This window comes from Leuciscus leuciscus, assembly GCF_965113295.1.
Source record: "Leuciscus leuciscus genome assembly, chromosome: 6".
Classification (NCBI taxonomy): domain Eukaryota; kingdom Metazoa; phylum Chordata; class Actinopteri; order Cypriniformes; family Leuciscidae; genus Leuciscus; species Leuciscus leuciscus.
Genome location: NC_138730.1, coordinates 1,904,466 through 1,928,331, shown reverse-complemented (window position 1 = coordinate 1,928,331; position 23,866 = coordinate 1,904,466). Strand labels below are relative to the sequence as shown.

The 23,866-nt window shown below is 37.3% G+C and overlaps 2 protein-coding genes and 1 long non-coding RNA gene across 4 annotated transcripts in view; all 3 read left to right on the top strand.

Moving 5' to 3' along the window:
• The window catches only part of LOC309501906 (uncharacterized protein), a 482,458-nt gene extending 460,150 nt beyond the window's left edge, over positions 1 to 22,308 (top strand). Inside the window, exons 33-41 of one of the 2 annotated variants that reach the window (XM_082174162.1) lie at positions 151 to 324; positions 3,184 to 3,354; positions 5,889 to 6,062; positions 13,057 to 13,230; positions 13,469 to 13,642; positions 13,808 to 13,981; positions 14,222 to 14,383; positions 15,182 to 15,439; positions 16,827 to 22,308. In XM_082174162.1, coding sequence (XP_082030288.1) covers positions 151 to 324; positions 3,184 to 3,354; positions 5,889 to 6,062; positions 13,057 to 13,230; positions 13,469 to 13,642; positions 13,808 to 13,981; positions 14,222 to 14,383; positions 15,182 to 15,257 — 1,279 coding nt within the window. In that variant the 3' untranslated portion in view covers positions 15,258 to 15,439; positions 16,827 to 22,308. The remainder of the gene's footprint in view (positions 1 to 150; positions 325 to 3,183; positions 3,355 to 5,888; positions 6,063 to 13,056; positions 13,231 to 13,468; positions 13,643 to 13,807; positions 13,982 to 14,221; positions 14,384 to 15,181; positions 15,440 to 16,826) is intronic. The other variant, XM_082174161.1, reaches the window with a different exon arrangement.
• The window catches only part of LOC309501927 (protein NLRC3-like), a 60,954-nt gene that overhangs the window by 30,819 nt on the left and 6,269 nt on the right, over positions 1 to 23,866 (top strand). The window lies entirely within an intron of this gene.
• On the top strand, positions 331 to 1,869 carry LOC309502110. The gene is made up of 2 exons (XR_014207163.1): positions 331 to 880; positions 1,757 to 1,869. It is a non-coding gene; the product is annotated as an uncharacterized lncRNA (long non-coding RNA).

Sequence of the window (23,866 nt, the reverse complement as noted above, 5' to 3'; positions counted from 1 at the left end):
AGCCTTTTGTTTGCCTCCATATTCAGTTGTCAGTTTTTGCAACTGACTTTCAATACATTTGTACAAAGAATAAAATAAAATTCAGTTTAAGGATTTATATTGTTCAGGTTTAACTGATTAATCAGCTGAATGTTTTCCTCTCTGTTCTAGACTCTCTAACTGCAGTGTGACAGAAGAAGGTTATAAAGCTCTGGCTTCAGCTCTGAGATCAAACCCTTCACACCTGATAGAGCTGGATCTCACAGGAAATGATCCTGGACAATCAGGAGTGAAGCAGCTCAATGATTTACTGCAGGATCAAAACTGTCAACTGAAGACGCTGAGGTGAGACGGGATCAAATAATTAACTAAATTTAGCTATATGTAGGCTAAATATTCATAACTAATATATTATTTTAGTTATCCAATAAGCTGGACAGTTTGTTGAATCAAAATGATCAAGATCAGATCAGATGCTGTAGATTCTGTCATGATGATGATAATCGTCAACACAGTTTAGTTGTGATATGAGCTACAGGTCAAATAGACATTATGGGTCAGTATATGTGCTGCTATTGTGGAGTATACCTTAATAATTAACATGTTCTGTGCACACTTCTCATTATTAATTCTAGATAACCTTTTAGTGAAATAGTTTTCTGAACACAATAGTTTTGCATCAAGCCCAGATTCACTGCATCTCTCTACAGCAGGTCTATGAGTCTCCAGATGTTCACAAACATGCAGTTTCACAAGCCAGTTTTCTCTGTGCTGACGTTTCTCACTCCTCCTGCTTTAACCCTCTGAGGTCTGAGCTGTTTTCTGGGCCCTGGAGGTGTTCTGACATGCTCTGACATTTGTGCTTATTTCTGTTACTTGTGACATTGTCATGGCTTAAGTCGTATTACACTGTATTCAGCACAAACTCTGCTACAATAATATATCAGCAGCATGTATGTAAAAGTTTGTAGTTTTGAGATAATGACATTTATGCGTGGTTTGTGAAAATACAAAAAATAATTGTCACTGAAATAAGGCTATGAAACCCATACTGATTATTTCTTCACAAGACTTTTGAAAATTGTATCACGTAGCCTACAATATTTGCTCCAAAACTATGTGAAAATCACCCTGACTGCTCATTCAGATAAGACAATATATTGATTTAACATTTCTAAGACGTGTTTTGTGTGAGAAAGCTTTATGCGGGAGGTGTGATCATCTCATTAATATGTAAGGCTTTAACACCTGAGAAAGACAAAGACACTCCCCTAACTGCCCTATTAGGAGCTATCAGGCCCTGTCATTCAGAGCAACCTTGCACAAAGAATGAGGAGATTTAAAAAAGAATGGCTTTTAGATTGTTTGGATTTATTTACAACACAACATAATCCAAAGATACACAACAAATGACAAAAGAGCACATTGAAAACAATGATCCAAAGACAGAGACCTTTGTGCCATTCCTAAAAACATTGTACATACCTTTCATTTCCAAGGTGTTTGATTTTCACTTTACCATGTTCATATACAGAGACTCATGTATGTGAATGTTGAAGTCAGCAGGACTCAGTGGCATCTGGTCCCTGAAAGAAAAGAAAAAAAGTGAACATACTGGTATCAAGAGAAACTAGGCCTGCACGATTTTGGGAATAAATTTTAGATTTTTCTGGTTAAAATTGCTTTTTAAAATTCACAGAATACACACACACACACAAATGTTTCCAACAATATATAATATAATGAACACCAGGTTTGTTGTGCCTTGTAGGCATAGGCTATGCGCAGTGCTGCATAAAATTATAATAACAATAACCTATAGCAGCCTATAAATCTTCCAAAAGATTTCAGTAACAACTACGCTAGAGAAAAATATATTGATTATCATATGTTACTTCAAATGTTTCCATTCGTTATGATGATATGAAATGAGATAATAGTAAAAACATAAAGCCCAATGTTTGGTGCGTTTTGCTTTTCAAACGCGACCGCGCTCCAAAATATGATACATTCAAACGCACAGCATGCTCCAAAATATGATACATTCAAACGCACAGCATGCTCCAAAATATGAAACATTATGGTTACCATATTATACATATCTATCTACGTTTGAGCAGATATACACAAACAGTATTTAACAGTAACACGGGTCTAAATAGTATAATATTCACCATATACAGTATCTAGCAACAGTTCAACTGCAATGTGAAGTTTATGCAACAATAACAAACTAATAAGTAAGAATTTCTTACCTTACATCTTTCTTGTCTTCAAATCGCGTTCTTCTTCTTCTGAGGTAAATCCAATGTAAGCTCACTGCGCGTCTTTCAAACTCGACGAAAAGCAGAGACTTGTGAAGTTTTTTGGTGTTTTTTTTTTTTTGGTAACGAGCGCGATCGCGTCCCATGTGGAGATTTGCATGTGAATCTCTTTTGCGCGAGTGGGCGTGGTCAAATTAAAAATAATGAGCAAGCGTTTGAGATACTGGACATCTTGTTGGTTTTATACAAATTACTTATACAGAGAACATTTGTTTTCAGTTTGAATCCGATCATTTAAAAGTACACACTTAAATGTTTATAAAGGTATATGGCTCATAAATGTGTGACAAGTATTCGCTGAGTTTTGTTTCAGTTTATAGACGTGCTCAAGAAAAAAAAGTTCACCGCAACGGAGAGGCAGAACGCACACCCTGTTTATTTTCTTTATTTTACAAAAGCAAAATGTTTTGATTTGATTGTAAGTGGACGCATACAAAAGTAGAAATATCACAGATTATTTTTTTATATTTCTTTTTTCTGTATGACCATAAATGACGGAGTAATTTAAGTTTATTGTGCTACAATGTGAAGAAAATCCAGCAAAACGCGGGGGCGCGTTTGCCGACCCCAGAGGGTTAAAGCCAGAAAGATCTTAATTTCACACTCTGTATTCACACTGAAAATCATGATCTAGTGAGCTTTTGCCCTTCTGCTCTGTGAGACGTTTCTGTTCTTATGAGTTTGCTTTAGGACTGAGTGTTGCTCTAGTTTCTTTTAAATATATATTTATTTGTGTATTTAAATGTTTAAAGAAAAATTTTACATCTAAATAACTAACTTAAGCTTTTCTTTAAAACAATAATTACGTTTTTTTTATCATATCAATAATTTTTTTAATGCAATGGATATTTAGTTGATACCTGAATTGCCTCTTCTGCAGGATTTTGAGTCCTGCTGCAGAGGAAGCCTGTCAGTATGTGAATAGAGTTGTGGGTGAAAACCCGTTTCTCCAGAGAGAGCTGAATCTGAGTGGACATGAACTAGGAGACACAGGAGTGAATCAGATCGCTGCTCTACTGCAGGATAAACACTGTCAACTCAACACACTGACGTGAGTATTGCTCATTTATTTATAATATTACATTAATTTTAGTGTTAATGTTAGCTGATGATAATATTTCCAGACAGACAGTTTGATCATGGGTCAATAATTATTTCAGTTACTGTAGAACAATGTTTTTTTCTGACATCAGGATCAGAACTGTTCATAACTGCTTTCAATTTAATCTTTGTATTTCACAAATATCTAATTTTGGTGCAACATATACTGTAACTTGTAAAAATTTAAATAAGTGCATTTTAAAAATCTGTGATCAGTATCTGCCTGTAATAAGATCCACTGAAGGTAAGTTGACTGAACGCTAGTTATGGGCGCTTTCGAAACACGCTTCATGAAGCTATGAAGCCTTTACAAATCTTTTGTTTTGAATCAGTGGTTCGGAGTGTGTATCAAACTGCCAAAGTCACCTGATTTCAGTAAACGAGGCTTCGTTACGTCATAACTGTTTCCAAACGTTTGGAAATGTCAGTGGTTCACCGCTGGGGGCGATGATCTCTGTGAACCCATGAATCACGCAGATTCACTGAGATTGAACAAGTGTCTGTAGGTTTTACCTGATCTCTGATCAGTTTTATACATTTGTAGACGTTTTAATTAGACATTAGTATAATTAAAAGGAATAATAGTAGTTAATAGTCTCTTATTGGCCTGTTTAGCTGAGCCATCCATAAAATACACTGACACTGCCTCACGGTGCAGCACTAAAGCAGATGAACTACCTTTTACAAAACTTGTTTGATTGTCTTCTGCTTAAGGAAATACTTTTATTCCTTAATCTGATTATGTTAGTTTATACAATTATTCTTTGTTCATGTTAGTTCACAGGGGATTTACTAATGTTAACAGAAACCTTTTGTATTTAAAAATTTAATATTAAATATTTAAACTTAAGGTTATTAAATGCTGTATAGTGTTGTCCATCATGGGTTCATGTTAACTAATGTAGTTAATGTTAATAGGGCTGTGCGATATAGCTAAAAAAATGATCACGATATAATGTTTCATATCGTTCGGTATCGATAATTATTGACTTTTTTATAACCTTTTTTTTTAAGACAAGTACAAAAGTTAGAATTTAAACCACTGTTTTTTTTTGGGGGGGGGGTTTTTATCCACATCTTTAAGGCAAACAACAAATGATATTAGTTTTAGCAGTCAAAAATTAAATGTAAACAAAAATATCTTCTTTATGTCTTATATTAAGATAAAAAAAAGTAAGCATTAAAGAAACTCTTGAACTTAAATAAAATGTTACAAAATGTGTGCAATGTAAACGTAGAACGTAGAAGAATCAAGGTAGGTCTTGAAACTTTGAGGTAGGTCAACATCTGTAATAAGTAGGGGTGTAACGGTTCACAAAATTCACGGATCAATACGACACAGTGGTGTCACGGTTAGGTAAATGTTTCGATACAACAAAAAGAAAGAAATGCCAAAGAAATTTCCTTGATTTAAAAAATATATAATTATTAAAAGAGAAATTATTTTAAATAAGTTTAAAAAGAGTTTTCCCTACATCTTGAAACTTTTAGTTTTATAAATGGGGGTAATGTATTTGAAGGATGAACAAATAATGTTTTGGTCATCACATTACAAATAACATTTAAATATTATAATATTTGAGTTTTGAAGTGCTGGAAAAAGATGTGTGACGTACTTGAAAGCATTTTACTATTCCTGTCAAACTTCCATGGTTACAGTGAGTGTTACTACAGTAAAGCCATAGCCTATTCAATGAATGTTGCTGATCTGTCATTCATGGCACAATGTTTCTCCTGGTTTCCACGTCAGCGCTGTTTGATCCGTTAATAACGGAGAAGTGTGAATGCTTCTCACTAGATTTTGCAGCGATGTTATTACTTCAGTGGCGAATTCAAATGCTTTCTTTACCGGATCTCTTAGAGCTGTGTAGTAACAGTGTCGCTTGATCGAGATCGGCTCGCGCTGCACTCACTGACATTGATGGTCCAAACTGATAAACGGTCCGTGAAGCAAAAAATAACGCAGTTTCGTTCCGCTTTCATTGCGCTTGCCATTTGATGTTGGGCAACGTTGTGGGGGTCGCGCGTGCATTTGAATGAAAATATTGAGCGCCATATCGAACATTTTTCATATCGTTACCGACAATGGTGTACCGTCGATAAATACCGATACCGTTTTATCGCCCAGCCCTAAATGTTAACAAATTAAACCTTACTATAAAGTTTTAGCAAGTAGACAATGTGTCTGAAAACAACCGACACAAACACATTTGACCCAGTGAGCAAACCAAGGGTAACATTGACATGACAGAACCTTCAAGATTAAATGAAATGAATGTGTATACTAACATAAATAGATCAACGCTTTCAACCTTTGTTTTGTTACAATGTTGGTAGTATATTTAAATTAACAATGTGTAGTCTTTCTCCATGTTACCTTTACCTTGATATCCCTGTTTATTTGTCAGCAAAAGTCTGCTGGATGAAACTAAACACGTTAGTTGATCATCATAGATCTGAGTAATTTTCTCTTTCTGTCTTCAGTCTGTACAGATGCAGTATTACAGAGAAACAGAGTCTCATCCTGACTTCAGCTCTGAAATCAAACCCATCACACCTGAGAGAGCTGAACCTGACCTTGAATAAACTAGGAGACTCTGGAGTGAAAAACCTCAGTGATCTACTGATGAATCCACAATTCAAGCTGGAGAAACTACAGTTAGTATCATTATACTGTACAGCAATTACAGTGTGACTGAAGTTTATTTATTTGAAGACAGCAGGGCTTATGTTTCATTGTTTATAGCAGTGCCCTTTCTGGGTTCCCTTTCAAGGGAACTCGAGCTGCGTCGAGACGCGGTGGGAACGCTCTGCGTGATTGCGTCGTGAAGCACGTGTATAATCAGTCCAATGGAAAGACGAGACGTCATAGGCGGGTGACGTCATCGACCAGGAAACTATAAGGCAGCCCCGCTGACACAAATCGCGTTAGCTTCTGTGCCTTCAGCAAGCGATTTCTGTCCTTGTCATATTTATTGTTGTCTGTCAAGTTGCAATATATATTATGGCAAAAGAGAGCAAGCAAGCGTTGTGTTGTTCCCTGCCCACGTTATATCACGGGTGGGGACACACACTTCAGTTTTGTGTTGCTTGTTTGGGAGTGGAGCATGCCAACAGTCAGTTCTCGAGGGGGCTGACTGTGAGCATTGCGAGAAGCTGTCCGTGAGGACGCTCCGCTCCCGCCGGCCGTTCTTCGAGAAACTTCTACTATAGTAATGTTATGGGTATTAAAGCGACACTATGTAACTTTTCAACCTTCATAATATATTTCCAAGATCCTTGTGATGGTACATCAACTTACAATAGGTTGAATGACACGTCTGCCATAGCCTGACAGGGTCTGTATCGCTTTTACTGGCACTATGTAACTTCGGTGTTCGGGTAGTAACAAGAGCACAAAAAGAACTACAAAATTCGACTGCTTTACGGCATACGTCACTTCCCCCACCACTTCGTCAAATTTGGACGTGAGAGGCCAACCAGCATTTGTTTTCGGCTTTCGTGCGTATGTTTTTATCATGGGGGTTGTTTACACCTGGCCACTTCATGCATTTTCTCAGATCGGATAGCTAGTTTAAGGTTTCCAGGTTTAACCCTCTGGGGACCAAGCTGTTTTTGTGGCCCTTGAGATGTTCTGACATGCTCTGACATTTGTGCTTTTTTCAGTTATTTATAAACATGTTAATGGCAAAGGTGTAAATTCACTCTATATAGCACAAACAGGCCTACCATAATATGCGAGCAACATGTATGTAGATGTTTGTATTTTTAAGAGAATAATGTTTATGCGTGGTTATTTAAAAAAATAAAAATGAAAGTTGCTGAAATAAGACCACAAAACTCATACAAAATATGTGCCCACAAGACTTTTGACTAATGGATATTGTCCCTTTCAGTTCTAGCTTCAAAATTATGTGAAAATAGTCTTGCTTTATCGTTCACAAAAAAAAATACATTGATTTAAATGGTGTAAAACAGGTTTTGCTTGGAAAGCCAATATGCGAGAGGGAGGAGTAGTTTACACCTTAGTCCCACCCACTCTGCATAATGACTCTGCATAATTAGCCATTCATTCAGGTGTGACACTGACTGAGCCACAATGCAAAGACAAAATATATATTTTGAAGAAGACTTATATTGACCATTTAAGATTTTGCTTACATCTATCTTGTAAATATGTTTTGCTATTTTATTAAAAAGGTTACAATTACAACAATAATTACAATTTCAGCAATATTTCTGCAAAAAAGTACTCTTTCTATGTAAAAAAAAAAAAAAAAGATTATAGGCCTACATTTTATCATATGTATTCATTAGTTTGAATATAGCCAACATTGGAACATCTTAGTCTATGACTTTATTTTTGACAAAATAGTATTTTATATATATTCAGAAAAGCTTATTTGATGTGACAGTATATTCTACAGTAAAAACTGTACCCAAATCTAGTCAACAAAATGTTGTCTTTCATACTTCGCCTGACTGTAACGCAGTAACTGTAACTGTAAAAGCAGTTTATTCTTTCACACACAGACGCGCGATTCATATTTAGGCTAAACACTCTTTACAAATAGACGCGCGATTCATATTATAGAAACGCGATTCATCTTTTTGTTTACATAAGCCTACAACGTTATTCCATAACGTTATTCCACATTAACACTTGAGAAAGGATAACTTAGCCTACCTCACTCCTCAGCGGGATCTGCTCCTCATATCAGCACGGAAAATTTTCTCCATAAGGTAGGCTATATTATGCCTCTTTGTTTACAGCTGATGTGGGGGCGTTTCACAGACTGAAATGGTTCTCAGAATTTGCGTTTGAATAGCACGCGCTCTCCGGGGAGTGGTCACATTACTTTTGAATGGCTCGTAATGAGCTCGACTGGAGTCGCTCTCTTTTTATACAGATTACAGAAGCTGATAATATTTGTTTTTTATATAAATTACTTCATTTAAAAGCTGCGATCTCAAGCTTTATGCCCGTGGGTCTGTTTGCCTGTTTGACTGAATTTTCGCGGAGTTATAGATAATTTTCGAACGCGTTTCAAATGGGAGTTTACTGACAGAGAGAAGGCAGAAATAGCATCATGTTAGTTTTTCTTTATTTGTCAAAAAGCAAAACACTTTATTTGTATTGTGAGTATACAGAAAAAAAATAGAAACTGAACAGGATCGATTGATGTATTACACGAAAATGAAAGATCAAAATTAACAGAGCATTTTGTGTTTATTTTTCATTGCTAAAAAAAAAAACGAGCAAAACGCGCGGGCGCGTTTTTGGTCCCCAGAGGGTTAAATGCCCTCCGAAACGCATTTGAGACGGATTTGAATCCGACCGCTCAAACCACTTCAGGAGGAGATCTGAGACGCATTCCAGACGAAACTGGACAAGTGTAAATGCATATGGTTGTTGAAACCACATATGTAAATTGTACTCCTCCCAAAAATGCTAAAAAAAAAATTAAAAAACGTGTGAGAGCGTTGTATAGGGCTCTATTATGTTATATCCAGATATGACGACGCGCTGGAACACGCATCACCGCAGATGAGCAACTGCATCAAGCCAACGTGCAAACTATCGCAAATCAAAGTGAAAGTAAGTCGCAGACGCTTAACACACAATCTTCATCATTAAAAGTAAAGAAACGAAATGATCTTACCAGGGCTGTTACTGCTCTCTCTTTTTGCGGTCTTTGATTTTGAAATTTTAGCTGATGATCTATAAAATGCAGCTCATATCTCGGTGACGTGCACTCCATTAAATCTGCATATAGCGCGAGAATTGAAGATCGAATTTAAATCCGTTTCGCAAAAATACATTTATGTGACCAGGTGTAAATGGAATCGTTTTCATTTCGTTTTCATAAATCATAGCTATGCCTCACGAATTAGTTTGCCAGCTGAACTCAAGTGTTGTGAGGTGTATTTATCACGTAGTCCTGAGGGATATCAGACGCTGTTGACGTTGATTCCTGCGATTATCATGAGAACAGCTTTCAATATCTCACATAATTATCATAAATAAGCCTAACGTAGAGGTTGTAAATAGTGTAAACGAGCACAATTTGCAAACTATTATGATAAATTGCAATAATCATGTCTAATGACATCATATAGACTATTTACTTGTGATTTAGCTGCAATCATGTAAAAATGTTATAATATAATTTACGACAGTGCAAGTATTCCACAGCGACTCTAGGGGTCGCTGTTTGACAAAAACACAATTTCTACTTAGTGTGGCTTTAAGTATCATGGTATGACAGTGCCTCGAGTTTAAGAGACGCTTGTGAGCTATCTCTCTCCCGAGTCGGCGTCATCATAACCCCGACGTTACCCACCAGCCATCATAAAAATAGATGAATATTATAAAAAAAATAAATAAAAAAAAGGCAGCGCTGGTGGGTAAAGTATATAAGGACATGGATGAATGTGAGGATGTCAGCACTGACGCTATTCGAGAATTGCGTCGCGCAACAGATAACTATACCGGGGAGGGACGGTTTCGAGAAATCTTTCTCCTCAGCGTCCTCTGGGGGGCGACTCTCTGGCACTGCCAGTTCGGTTGTTTTCCTGCTGGTGGCCACAGAGTGATATATATATATATATATATATATATATATATATATATATATATATATATATATGAAGAGTTCAGATGCAAAAGCCTCTAAATGCCATCTGAAATTTTCTTATATAATGATCATTTTTATCAAGCTTGTGTATTTAAGTTCAGTAATTTCACTTATAATACAATTAATAGGTAATCTTCATTGCCATTTAAGGGAAATTATTGAATTAAAATATACAAGCTTGATAAAAATTATCATTCTATAAGAAAATTTCAGATGGCATTTAGAGGCTTTTGCATCTGAACTCTTCATATATAGTTTTTCTGATGTAAAGAAAAATAAAGATAAAATATGTATTTTCTTCTGGACGCTCTGCTTTCAATAAAACGAAGAATAAATTATTCAGCGGCGTTCCAGAGGTTTCTTCCTCACCGATCTAATGTTCCTGAGACTGCTGGGCGGGAGCAGTCTCTGATACTTCTGCAAAAGGAGCTATAGAAGGGGTTCCTCCTCCCAGCAGACAGTCAGGGTTTTACAGCCGTTACTTCATTGTTCAGAAAGAGGGTGAGGGGTTGCGTCCTATTCTAGACCTGCGTCAATTAAACAGCAGGTTTCAGAATCTCAAGTTCAAAATATGCTTACGCTAATATGATTGTGTAACAGATTCAGTCCGAGGACTGGTTTGTCACAATAGACTTGAAGGACGCGTACTTCCATGTATCTATCCATCCTCATCACAGGAAGTTCCTGAGGTTTGCTTTCGGGGGCAAAGCATACCAGTATTGGGTTCTTCCCTTCGGCCTAGGTTTATCACCCTGCATCTTTACAAAATGCGTGGATGCAGCTCTGGCTCCTCTGAGACTCCAGGGCATTCGCGTATTAAATTATCTCGACGATTGGTTGATTTTAGCTCAGTTCGAGCAGTTGGCAATTCGGCATCGAGATGTCGTTCTGTCTCACATAAAGAGGTTGGGGTTGTGGCTCAACGCCAAGAAGAGTGTGCTCCTCCCAGCTCAGAGGACCACTTTTCTGGTTGTTTTATGGGATTCGACAATAATGCAAGCACGTCTGTCTCCTGCACGTATTTCTGCGATTCTCACAGCCGTAAAGGGGGTAAAACTAGGCCAGTCACTCACTGTGAAACAGTTTCAGAGACTGTTGGGGCTCATGGCAGCTGCGTCCAACGTAATCACTTTTGGCCTTTTGTACATGAGACCTTTGCAGTGGTGGCTCAGGATCAAGGGGTTTTCTCCGAGGGGAAATCCATTTCGCACTATCAAGGTCACGCGGCGATGCCTTCGTGCCTTGGTCGTGTGGAAGAAACCTTGGTTCCTCGCCCAGGGCCCAGTGCTGGGGGCTTCTTGTCGACGCGTAGCGCTTTCAACGGATGCTTCCCTCACGGGATGGGGGCGGTCATGAGTGGCCGCTCTGCGAACGGTCTTTTGCAGGACCATCAACGTTCTTGGCACATAAATCGGCTAGAAATGATGGCGGTATTTCGAGCTTTCAAATACTTACTGCCAGACCTGAGAGGTCACCATGTGCTTGTCCTTCCGGACAACACACTGATGGTCTTGTATATCAGAGCAGATATCCTGTTGAGGCAGGGGCTGAGGCCCGGGGAATGGAGACTTCACCCCAAGGTGGTGGAGCTCCTTTGGGAGAAATTCGGTCAAAACTCAAGTCTACCTTTCACATCGTTTTATACAACGCATTGCCCTATGTGGTTCTCCCTGACACATCCAGCTCTGCTTGAACTGGATGCAACGTATTAGGTGTGGTTGAGGCTACACCTGTACGCATTTCCCGATATCTTTGCTCCCAGGAGTTACTCTCATCCGGAGTTATGGATACTATGGGCTTGGTCTCTGAGGGGGCCCAGCTCATAGATTCAGGTCTCTTGACTGAGGTTGTGGAGACCATACTCCAGTCTAGAGCTCCCTCCACGAGAAGACTGAATATCTGAATCTTGCTATCTGCCCTATGGTACAGTACTTGATTTCTGCAATGAATGTTTCTTTGCTGGGTTATCTCTGAGGAGAGATTCTTATTTCGTCTTCTCCGTGGTACATGAGGCTGAGGCCTGCACGTACTTGGATTTGCACCTGGTATGGTGATAGTCTTTCTTCACCCCTTGCCGGGTTGTATTCCTAGGTCCCTACTAAATTTGTGGGTCATTTGTGCTGCAGGCCTTTTGTCCTCCACCTCCAGATCAGGAGAAACTTAATCTGTTATGCCCTGTCTGGGGTTTGGATGCTTATGTCCACAGAGCTGCCCTGTGGCGTATATATATATATATATATATATATAAGAGCAGTTATTTGTCTGCTTCGGGTTACCTAAGATAGGTTGCCCTGCATCTAAACAGATAATGAGCAAGTGAGTAGTTGAGGCTATCTCACTTGCTTATGAAGCGGCTGGACAGCCTTCACCTTTGGCTGTCCCGGCCCATTCTACCAGGAGTATGGCTGCCTCTAAGGCTTTATTATCAGGAGTTTCACTCTATGACATCTGTAATGCGGCAGGCAGGTCCTCACCGCATACATTTGTTAGATTTTATGACTTGGACCTAGGCTCCACTCCAGGGTCTAGGGTGCTTGTTTCCTAGTATGCGCATGGTCTTCATACAGAACAGGCATTTGTCATATGGCGTCGTGGGTATAGGGTTCCCACCGCGTCTCGACGCAGCTCGAGTTCCCTTGAAAGGGAACGTCTCAGGTTACATATGCAGCGTCTCGTTCCCTCTCAGGGAACCAGGGTTACATACGTAACCTGAGACGTTTTCCCTATTGCTCACATTTGTATGTGTTTCTTTATATAGTTAGTAATTGATTAATTTCCAGCATTTTAAACAATGTACTGATTGTGTACATGCAGAAATCTGCCTTTTCAACAGAGAATAAAGAAGAGATACTCAAATAAATAGTTAAAAATGAAAGAGAAGAAACAGTGTCTTCCAGCACACAGAACTAGTGTGACTGGGTTTAAAAACAGACTATTGGAAACTAAATGCTGCTGTAGCTCTTCAATAAGATGATCATCATAGATGTGAACTATTGTTATTTCTCTGTCTTCAGTCTGAGTGATTGCAGTATTACAGAGAAACAGAGTCTCATCCTGACTTCAGCTCTGAAATCAAACCCGTCACACCTGAGAGAGCTGAACCTGAGTGAGAATAAACTAGGAAACACTGGAGTGAAGCACTTATGTGCCGTACTGAAGGATTCACACTGTAAACTGGAGAGATTGAGGTCAGTCACATTCACATACAAGAATCAAAGTGCTTAAAATCACTTCAACAGTTTAAACTAAAACACTTTAACAATGTATTTGTGCAAACTTAGTATTTTGTGATCTTGTGAAATAAAGATGAAGATCTCTCTTCCTCTGTCTGTTGTATTTGCTTATGAAGATGATGTGACTTTACAGAATAAAGAGTTTTCTTTTCTTCTGTCTTATTTTCTTCTCTCTCTCTCTCTGCTAATGTAGTTTAATCTACTGTGATATGACAGATGAAGGTTGTTCTGATGTGACTTCAGCTCTGAAATCAAACCTGTCTCACCTGAGAGAGCTGAACCTGAGCAGGAATATACTAGGAAACACAGGAGTGAAGCACTTATGTGCCGTACTGAAGGATCCACACTGTAAACTGGAGAGATTGAGGTCTGTCACATTCACATATAAGAATCAAAATGCTTAAAATCACTTCAACAGTTTAAACTAAAACACTTTAACATTTTATTTTGGATATGAAGATGATTTGACTTTACAGAATAAAGAGTTTTCTTTTCTTCTGTCTTATTTTCTGCTCTCTCTCTGCTAATGTAGTTTAAGATGCTGTGATATGACATATGAAGGTTGTTCTGATGTGACTTCAGCTCTGAAATCAAACCCGTCACACCTGATAGAGCTGGACCTGAGCTGGAATAAACTAGGAAACACAGGAGTGAAAAACCTCAGTGATCTACTGATGAACCCACAATTCAAGCTGGAGAAACTACAGTTAGTATCATTATACTGTACAGCAATTACAGTGTGACTGAAGTTTATTTATTTGAAGACAGCAGGGCTTATGTTTCATTGTTTATAGCAGTGCACTTTGTTTTTTTTAAACTAAAACACTTTATACTCAATATCTCACAATGAGTCTGAGTTCATTAGTTCATTATATTTGTGTAAAATTCTTCCCATTCATGATTTGTTTGTAAGATAATCTCTCTTCCTCTGTTTGTGTCTTTCTAGTCTAGTCTACTGTGACATTACAGATGTTTCTTCTTTAACTCAGTCTTTGACTAACTCAAAAGCACTGCAGTTTTTAACAGAGCTTGAGCTGAGAGATAATATGATAGGAGACTCAAAACAGCGGCTCAGAGACGAGCTACGAGACTCAAACTGTGTCCTGAGGTGAGGAAACATCACTGAGATTTTAAAGAGATCTTCATTTACCTCTGATATATGAACAAACCTTTCAAACATTCGTGAAAGGAAATTATCATTAAGCTTTATTGCAACAAAGGGTTTGTGTGAGAACAAAATGTGAAGTTATTGAAATGTTTAACACAAAGGAGGAAAGAGAAGAAAAGCTCACTGTCACAGCTTTATACATCAACACCTGCTTTATTAACTGTGTCAGTAGAAGTGAATCATTTCAGTGTGAAAACAGACTTGGTCAGATTGTAGGAAAACGCTGCACTCCTGCTAAAATCAGTGCAGTTCCAGCTTCAGCTCACAGCGTTCAGCTCACATGAGAAATGTCTCTGTCTCTAGTGTGTTTTTACTGTGACAAGCAACACGTCACACTACTTTACACTTACTTTACTCTCAGTTATTTACTAAGAGCCTACAAACATGTTTAAACTAGAGGACAAACGGCTTTAACTAAAGGTTTGTGTTTGAACTCAAAATAACATTTGTATTTGCTCCCTGTGGTTTATTCCATACGCCGTACACTCATTAGTTTCTCCTTTACAGAGACTCAATAGGAGTCGCACCAACACACACACACAAACATATGAACATGATTCATGCTTTACATCTATTATATTTAAAAACACAAATATCTATGCAAGATCATGTAGAGTCAGTAATTAATCTGATTACAGGAATTCAATTTAACTTATTTTTACTCTGTAATTGAAATATAATAATTTGCACTTTGTTCCACTGAACACTGATTGTTTTCGCTTCTGTTCCAATTTACAGAGTAGATAAAGATCGATCACCAAACATCCCTGATAAAGATCGATCACCAAACTCTGATAGATGTGTTATATCGTAGTGTGAAATCATCATGAGAGGAGCAGAAACCATCAGGTGATCCACAGAAGAGTCTCACTACTGTCTATGAGGAGAAATGAATGTGTAAATGTGATTCATAAAGGTGGAAGAGACTCAGACTTCACAATTAAATAATGCAGCATGTGTGTTAGCTACCCTGGAAATCTAGAGTTCTCGCGAGCAGTGTTGGGCAAGTTACTTAAAAAAAGTAATTAGTTATAGTTACTAGTTACTTCTCACAAAAAGTAACTGCGTTAGTAACTGAATTACATCATTACAAAAGTAACTAATTACCAGGGAAAGTAACTATTGCGTTACTTTAAAAAAATAAAAAAAGTTTAAATATAAGAAATTTCTTGGATACCCCCAATATGAAATGTTAAATGAATGAAATTGACACTAAATAGAACATCTTATTATTATAAAACATTGTACACTAATCTACACTATTTTAATGTTGCTGTGGGACAATGTGAGAGACACCTATTAACTTAAATATTAAAATATTATCATTACTATAGTGCAACAATAAAACAATAGATGGTTTAGAACTTTTAATATTTATTGCACAGACCACAACTGGCCAACAATTAAGTCTAAAAATAAATTATGCTTCTTAAGAAATGTACCAAAAATAAATAAATAGTAGCCTAATAAAAATATACATACACATACACTAGTGCATATAATTAAAATGATAAAACTCACACACCTTTACAACTGGTAGACATTCTGTATAGCCTACTTGAAGTATTTTCTTCCTCACAATAGTAAGTTTAACAAAAAGTGTTTTCAATATAATACTGAACAATGTATCAACATAGATAATAATAATACAATATAATCTTTTGGGGGTTTATTTTTATAACCTACAGAGAACGTCATCATCAGAGGTTATTTTAGCCAAATTCTAGTCGTGTTTGCCGCACGTGCTCACAACCGTCAAACAAATATGTTTGAACGTTCCCTGCAGGTTATTTTGTAGTTTATGTTATATAAACTAATTAAAACATTGCATATGATACCAATATGCTACAGAGATTATTCAAATGCTGATATGTGTAATTTATTTATAAATAAAGTATTTATGCTCGGACACATTCGGTCTCTGTCGCGCACTGTCGAGCGCGTTCTCGGACACACTCGGTCTCTCTCGCGCACTGTCGAGCGCGTTCTCGGACACACTCGGTCTCTCTCGCGCACTGTCGAGCGCGTTCTCGGACACACTCGGTCTCTCTCGCGCACTGTCGAGCACGTTCTCGGACACACTCGGTCTCTCTCGCGCACTGTCGAGCACGCTCGCGGCATTCGCCTCGCTTTTGTCGAGTCCCGCGCCTCATAAACACTCACACACCAGAGAAAAAAACATTGCAGCTCCTATGGCTGAGAGAGAGCCTACTCGGATGAAAACCGCTTCAGTGAGCTCAATTATAGTAACGCCGCATTTTTATTGACAGTAACGGTAACGGCGTTGTAATGGAGGAAACAGTAATTAGTTAGATTACTCGTTACTGAAAAAAATAACGCCGTTTATTTATAACGCCGTTATTCCCATCACTGCTCGCGAGAGCACAAGTTGAATTTGCTCAGGGAGTTTACTCTGGCGTCGAGTAATGATGCTCATTAAATATGCCCTTGTATCCGAGCTGCACCAATTTGCAAGAAGCGCGTTTTTGCTATGCTGCCGACCGGATACGGCAAGAGTCTATTCTACCATCTGAGTAATATCAAGGCCTGTTGTTATGTCAGGATTTAAAACTGAGTATATTGTCTTGAATAACGCTTTAGGATTATTTGGAATCTTCTTAATAGGATCAGAGAAGTATTTTATCTTTGCAGTTTTAGCAGCCTTCTGATATTTAATCATAGCATCCTTCAGTATATCATAAGACACCTGCAACTTATCTTTCTTCCATTGCCTGTCTTCTTTCCTCCACACTTGTCGGAGGCAACGAGTATCATTATTAAGCCATGGCTGTGGTTTGGATTTTGCACCTATGATTTTAAAAGGAGCACACATGTCCATAATTTCATTACAGATGGAATTGAACATTGACACTGTATCATTTAAACCCAGACCAAAAGATAGGGACCCTGGGGTACGCAATACTGAAGATAATGTATAAGCATTTGAAAACTCACTGGCAGTTGAAGGTTTTATAGAACGGACATACCGACCTAAAGGCTTACAATTTAAAGATGAACTAGAAACTGAAATATTGAAAATAACTGGATTATGATCAGAAAAACAGGCATCCTCAATATCTATATTCAAGACAGGAACACCCAGAGATAAAAATCAAATCCAAAGTATGACCAAGTTTATGGGTAGGACTTGAGACAAACTGGGTGAAATTAAATGACTCAATAAGATATAAAAAGTCTTTTACCATGGGCTGATTAGGGCAACAGATATGCAAGTTAAAATCACCAAGTATTAAAATCCTCTCAAAACTCGCCACAACTGCGGTTAAAAACTCAGAGAATTCTTGAATAAACAGTTTGTTGTATTTCGGGGGTCAATATATAAGAGCACAAATAACTGGACAGTTTAAATCTACGTCAAACAGCTGCAACTCAAAACTAGAACAATCCTTTACTGCTAACAAGCGACATTTGAAACGGTTATTAAATACAGTAGCAACCCCTCCCCCTCTACAAGATGTCCGTGGAGTGCTTAAAAAGTTAAAGTCACTTGGAGAGGTTTCAGATAAATAGTCAAGATCACCATCATTAAGCCAAGTTTCAGTCACAAACAGAAAGTCCAGCTCCCGAGATGAAATAAAATCATTTAATATAAAGGTCTTATTTGAGATGGACCTGGCGTTTATTAAAGCCATCTTCAAATTGTTGGCTGTAGATACATTTGGGGAGGTGTTGATAGACAATCTCTGATTTGAAACAAACTCCAGCGCTCTAAGATTATGAAAGTTTACTCCACCTCCACGAAACCTCGTGCGCACTGTTCTGCAATAGAGCGTTGATTTTTGATGCTCCGGGAAAACATAGTGAAGAGAAGAGTACCTTGCTGCAAGGGAGGACGAAGAATAGACCTTTGTAGCCCCTTCCCTTTTCAGCGCTGCACTCGTTGTCCTTTGACTTCCGGTCTGTATTTTCACAGCGATCTTGCGTATTTATGAATGAACGGCTCGTTTTAAAATCTTCCCGGTCTACTGACATTTGTTAAGACATCTGCTTTAAACATTACAATCTTCATGATAACTTTCGTTAACTTTAAGTAAATCCACTTCAAGAGCTAATTACTCCTGGACAGCAATGCCATTGGAATATACAGAGCGACCGCAAAAACGGTAGTTCAAAGACAATATTCTAAAGATGGCGGCGCCCTCGTTTCTCTGGCGCATAAGGTCTTTACCGTCTGCTTGGTGATAAACAGAGACTGATGTCATCCACTGCTGACAACTTGGAACATCTGACAAAGACTCCGGTGGATTTTTTTTTTATCTCACCAGAACACCGCCTCTCTTCCCCCGTTTCCTATGCCGTTTCTTATGATGAAGCAAACAATCCGGTGTGCAACAGATGTTTGCCGGTAAACGGGCTAAAAGTGCAGACTCCCAACGGCTTCTGTCCACATGAATTCCAAACGCGCACATCTGTGACAAGATTCCGAATGCTAAGCAGGTATTCGCGATCATAGATATGGAGTGTGATAACTCTTTCTACAGATAGACAAAAGAGTAGAAAAAGAACAAACACAAACGCCAGGCGACGGCTTGCCGACAGGTACACTGGCGCCATCTTGCCCCATACGCCATATCTTATTCCATACAGCATATACTCATTAGTTTCTCCTATGAACATAATTCATGCTTTACATCTATTATATTTAAAAATACAAATATCTGCAAGATCATGTAAAGTCAGTAATTAATCTGATTACAAGAACTCAATTTAACTTATTTTTACTCAAAAAAACAGTAATTGAAATATAATAATTTGCACTTTGTTCCAATGAACACTGATTGTTTTCGCTTCTGTTCCACTTTACAGAGTAGATGAAGATTGTCGTGGAAATTTTAAACTGTATATTAAACTAACCATGTTCCTAAACATCTAACCTTATTTGAACAGGATGTACTGTACGAAATCAATGGAAAACTTGTGTCTTTGACTGTGTGCGTATGTATGTATTAATAACATAGTTTTGGAAATGAAACTAGACAGTCTGTTAGAATCTTGTGATTAGCAAATGAAGTCATCATTAAAACAAAGTTTGCTTTACCTAGTAACAGAGGGGTTTGCATATGAAGAACCAATCAAATAGTGGCGAAATTATGTAATGCAGCATACATTTATGCCATACTTCTATACTATAAAAAATGTTGTATTCTTGTTTACGGGGGGATTTCTCAATGGAATTTGTCTGAGATCCTCCGCCCTTGATTTTTCTTGTTTCTCTGATAACTGCTCGAAGACTCTCCCGGCCGTTATTAAAGCATTTAGAGGACATTTGCTGATGTCTGTCTGTTAATTTCTGCTGCGCAGCAGGTCAGTTTAGGGAAGCAAGTAAGTTAGGGTAAGAGACTCGGCCAGTTGTCGACTAAAGACGCAAGAGCTGGAGTATAAAAGTTATTAAGTGTCGATTTGTAGACGCTCTGTGTTGATGAGTAGACGCAACAGTTTTATGTCGATTTGTAGACGCAACAGTTTTATTCTAAATAGAGTCAGGGTTTAGGGAAAAAATCCACAACAAGATCAATCACCAAACATCCCTGATAAAGATCGATCACCAAACATCCCTGATGAAGATCGATCACCAAACATCCCTGATAAAGATCGATCACCAAACATCCCTGATAAAGATCGATCACCAAACATCCCTGATAAAGATCGATCACCAAACATCCCTGATGAAGATCGATCACCAAACATCCCTGATAAAGGTCGATCACCAAACATCCCTGATAAAGGTCGATCACCAAACTCTGACAGATGTGTTATATCGTTATATGTGAAATCATCATGAGAGGAGCAGAAACCATCAGGTGATCCACAGAAGAGTCTCACTACTGTCTATGAGGAGAAATAAATGTGTAAATGTGTTTCATAAAGGTGGAAGAGACTCAGACTTCACAATTAAATAAAGCAGCGTGTGTGTTAGCTACCCTGGAAATTAGCTACCCCCGACCCCCCCCGACAAAGACTCTCCTCCTCTCCTGTTCCTCTTCCTCTCCTCTGCTCTTCCTCTGTTCATTGTTTGTTCATGTTACTTCATAGTGCATCAACTATGTTAACAAATACAACTTTTTGATTTCAATAATGTAGGCTATTAGTAGCCTAAAAAGGCGCAGCAGTCATTCTATTCTACATCACTCACTGATTAAATAAGGCTTCGGCTGGACAAAAATTTGCTTTGGCGGCCGCCAAATAAATTTCAATGCAGGAAAACCCCTGACAAGGCTCGTAAACGTTGGCTGCGCTGTTTCTTACCTTGCTCTACGTTGACTTTACTAGTTCCAGCTTCACTGTCACCACCTTTTTTTAAATATGTGTTTAGAAAATCTCCAAGGCCTCTATTTTCCTCTTCTCTTCTCCTCTTCTCTTTTCTTTCCTTTTCTGAGCACCAGACTTGTGCTGACCGGACATTTTGAGCGAACTGAACTTCAAATCAAATGACAACATCAAATTTTGATCAGTGGCAAAACCATTTTTATGTTGGGGGTGGGGGGGTCTTGACCGCTATTTCAAGGACAATTAGGAAGAAAACAAATAAAAAGCTTTTATGTAACTCAAATATTAGGGGAGAGCGGGGCACAACCTAACGCTTTTTGACTTTATGGTTCAGAGTATTTATTTTTTCCCACATTAATTTCCCACATGTCTAGTACAATAATGTGGTTTTGTTTTATTAATACAGTATATACTTTTTTCTTGACATACCCCAAAAGAATGGAAGTGAATTGTGACAACATGCCCCATAGGTGGGGTACATTGTAACATGTGTGGGGCACATTGTAACATGACATGTGACAGCTTAAAATGTTATCTGATCTAATAAAAAATATATACAAAACAAACTAAAATATTTTATAAATAAAATACAATTAAAAAACTTTTTCATATAAAATAATGGCCATTTTTAATAATTAAATATAAACAAATTTTTGAGTTTTGACTACGAACACATGAAAACACAGCTATACAACATAGTTCAAAACAAATAAATAATTATTCATTTCTGAACATTGACTCTCAGTCTTTATTCACCTTTTTCTCACGTTTTCCCAATAAAATTAATAAAAGTATAGAATATAACAGCATATTTCTAATAGGGGCACATTGTAACGCAGTGTGACAACATGCCCCCCCCTGCACAACTGGGATTTAAACCCTGCTAGTGTCTTCTGCTAGTTAGCGAAGCATTAAAGAACTATCTCAACTGTTAAATAACATATTGGAGATTAAAATAATATCAGATTTGTCTTATTTTAAATAAACACAAAAAATAGAGATGAAAAATTTACTTAAGTAAGAAATTTACTTTTGCTATGATTTAATAAATGTCTATGGATATCTTCCCAAAAAATAATAATTTTGGCGGATTTTTTTTTTTCTATATAGTGTTGATATGGCAACTAGTAAATACACAAAGTTTCGTCATTCAAGCATGTGCGGAAGTATTTAAAACAAGTGTGTTACAACTAGCCCCGCGTTAGGTTGTGCCCCGCGCTCCCCTACATATTTTTTCCACAAATAGGCCTATTTTAATATATATTTTTTTAATTATTCCAGAATTTAATGAGGGCCTAGTTCTGGGATTTCCAGGCTATGTGTTAGCATGCGTTTTAGAAACGTGATATTGAATGATCAATGTTGGTTTAGTATGTATAATAATTATTTATAATATAAATAATATAATAATTCATTATTATAAATATATATTTTGTTTTGTGTGAAATCCAAGTTTTGGAATTGAGAAAATATTGTTGATTCTGATTTGTATATTTCATTGATATTTTATGTGAAGTTGTACATGTCTTATAAAAAAATATTTTGGAATACATTTCTGACTCAGATCTGTTACACTTTAGTGCATTGTTATATATATATATATATATATATATATATATATATATATATATATATATATATATATATATATTAGGGCTGTTGGAACGAATTTCGAAATTCAAATATAATTCGAATATTTTTAAAAAATCAATACTATTCGAATGCTGAAGTTCCTGGAGTATTCGAATATTGCTTTTTTATGTATATATATAAAAAAAAAATGCAATCTTGCCTTTCTCGCCGCCTTGGCTTACACGCATGTGAAAATGAAATGCTTTTGTTTCGTCTGATGAACAAAGTTTTTGAATCGTAACACAATTGTGCACGTTATCCACGCTGTATCATCATAACAATACTGTCAAAAATGGCGGAGAGCAATGTCTCCACGGAAACGGAGATCACCACTCCTGACAATTTGAGAAGCGATGTGTGGAAGGTGTTTGGATTTCAAACCCTAAATGGAAAAATTACAAATAAAGAAGAGGCAATCTGCAGAATATGCAAAATCCGAATGAAATATCACTCATCTAGTAACCTGAGGGAACACCTGACAACGTTACATCCTGACAAGCTAGGCGATCTGTACGAGGAACCGCCGCTAAAACAGGCAAGAATTACTTCTTTTTGTCTTCTCTCCTCATCACGGGCCTTACCAGCTGTCCGCCAAAAGGCGATAACAGACACACTGACACGGTTTATCTGTAAAGATATGAGACCGATCAACATCACGCATTGGCATTGGCTATCCATAAGACTGTGTAATGTCGTAAATATTAATAATAGGTTGAATTTGAGCATTTAATATTCGAATATTATTCGAATATTAAATAAAATAAGGAATGGAATTTGAATAGTATTATAGAGGAAGATTGACAGCCCTAAAAAAAAAAATATATATATATATATATAATTTTTTTATTTTTTTATTTTTTTTATTTTACATATTATGTTGTGTTGTGTATTTTTTTGGTAAGATATGTCCTCTATATTTATCTAACAATCTCTTCTCTCTTGGGACTATTCTACATTACATAATCAGGTGATTGTCACATGACTAACTAACTGTTGTGTAAAAGGACTGTGAGTGTGTTTGCTACACCCTGGCTGTGTTCAAAACTGCATATTCACTGAGTAGACACTTAATTTCAATAAGTACTTGCATAACGAGTGCTAAAAGAGTAGGTACTATATAGCCTGATCGCGTTAAGTATGAATGCTAGCCGTACGTCATCCGCCATGTTGACGTTATCATGTGACCTACAACGTTATCACAAGCGCAACAACTTAAAAGATATGAGCGACAGCTTTAATTCATCTATCTGTAAATATCCTGATATTGATGAAACTTGCTCATTTTGTGGTTTTGTTGAAGAATTAAGTGCCCATTTATTTTTTGATTGTAGTATAACCAATATATTTAGGGTTGATTTAAGTTCTTATATTTTAACCCTATAATGTGACCCACAGTTTTATCCTTAAAGATATTATTTTTTATTATGAAAACCCAAAATCGTCATCTCTTGAATATGTTGTTAATTTCTTTATTTTATATGCAAAATGTTTCACCCACAAGCA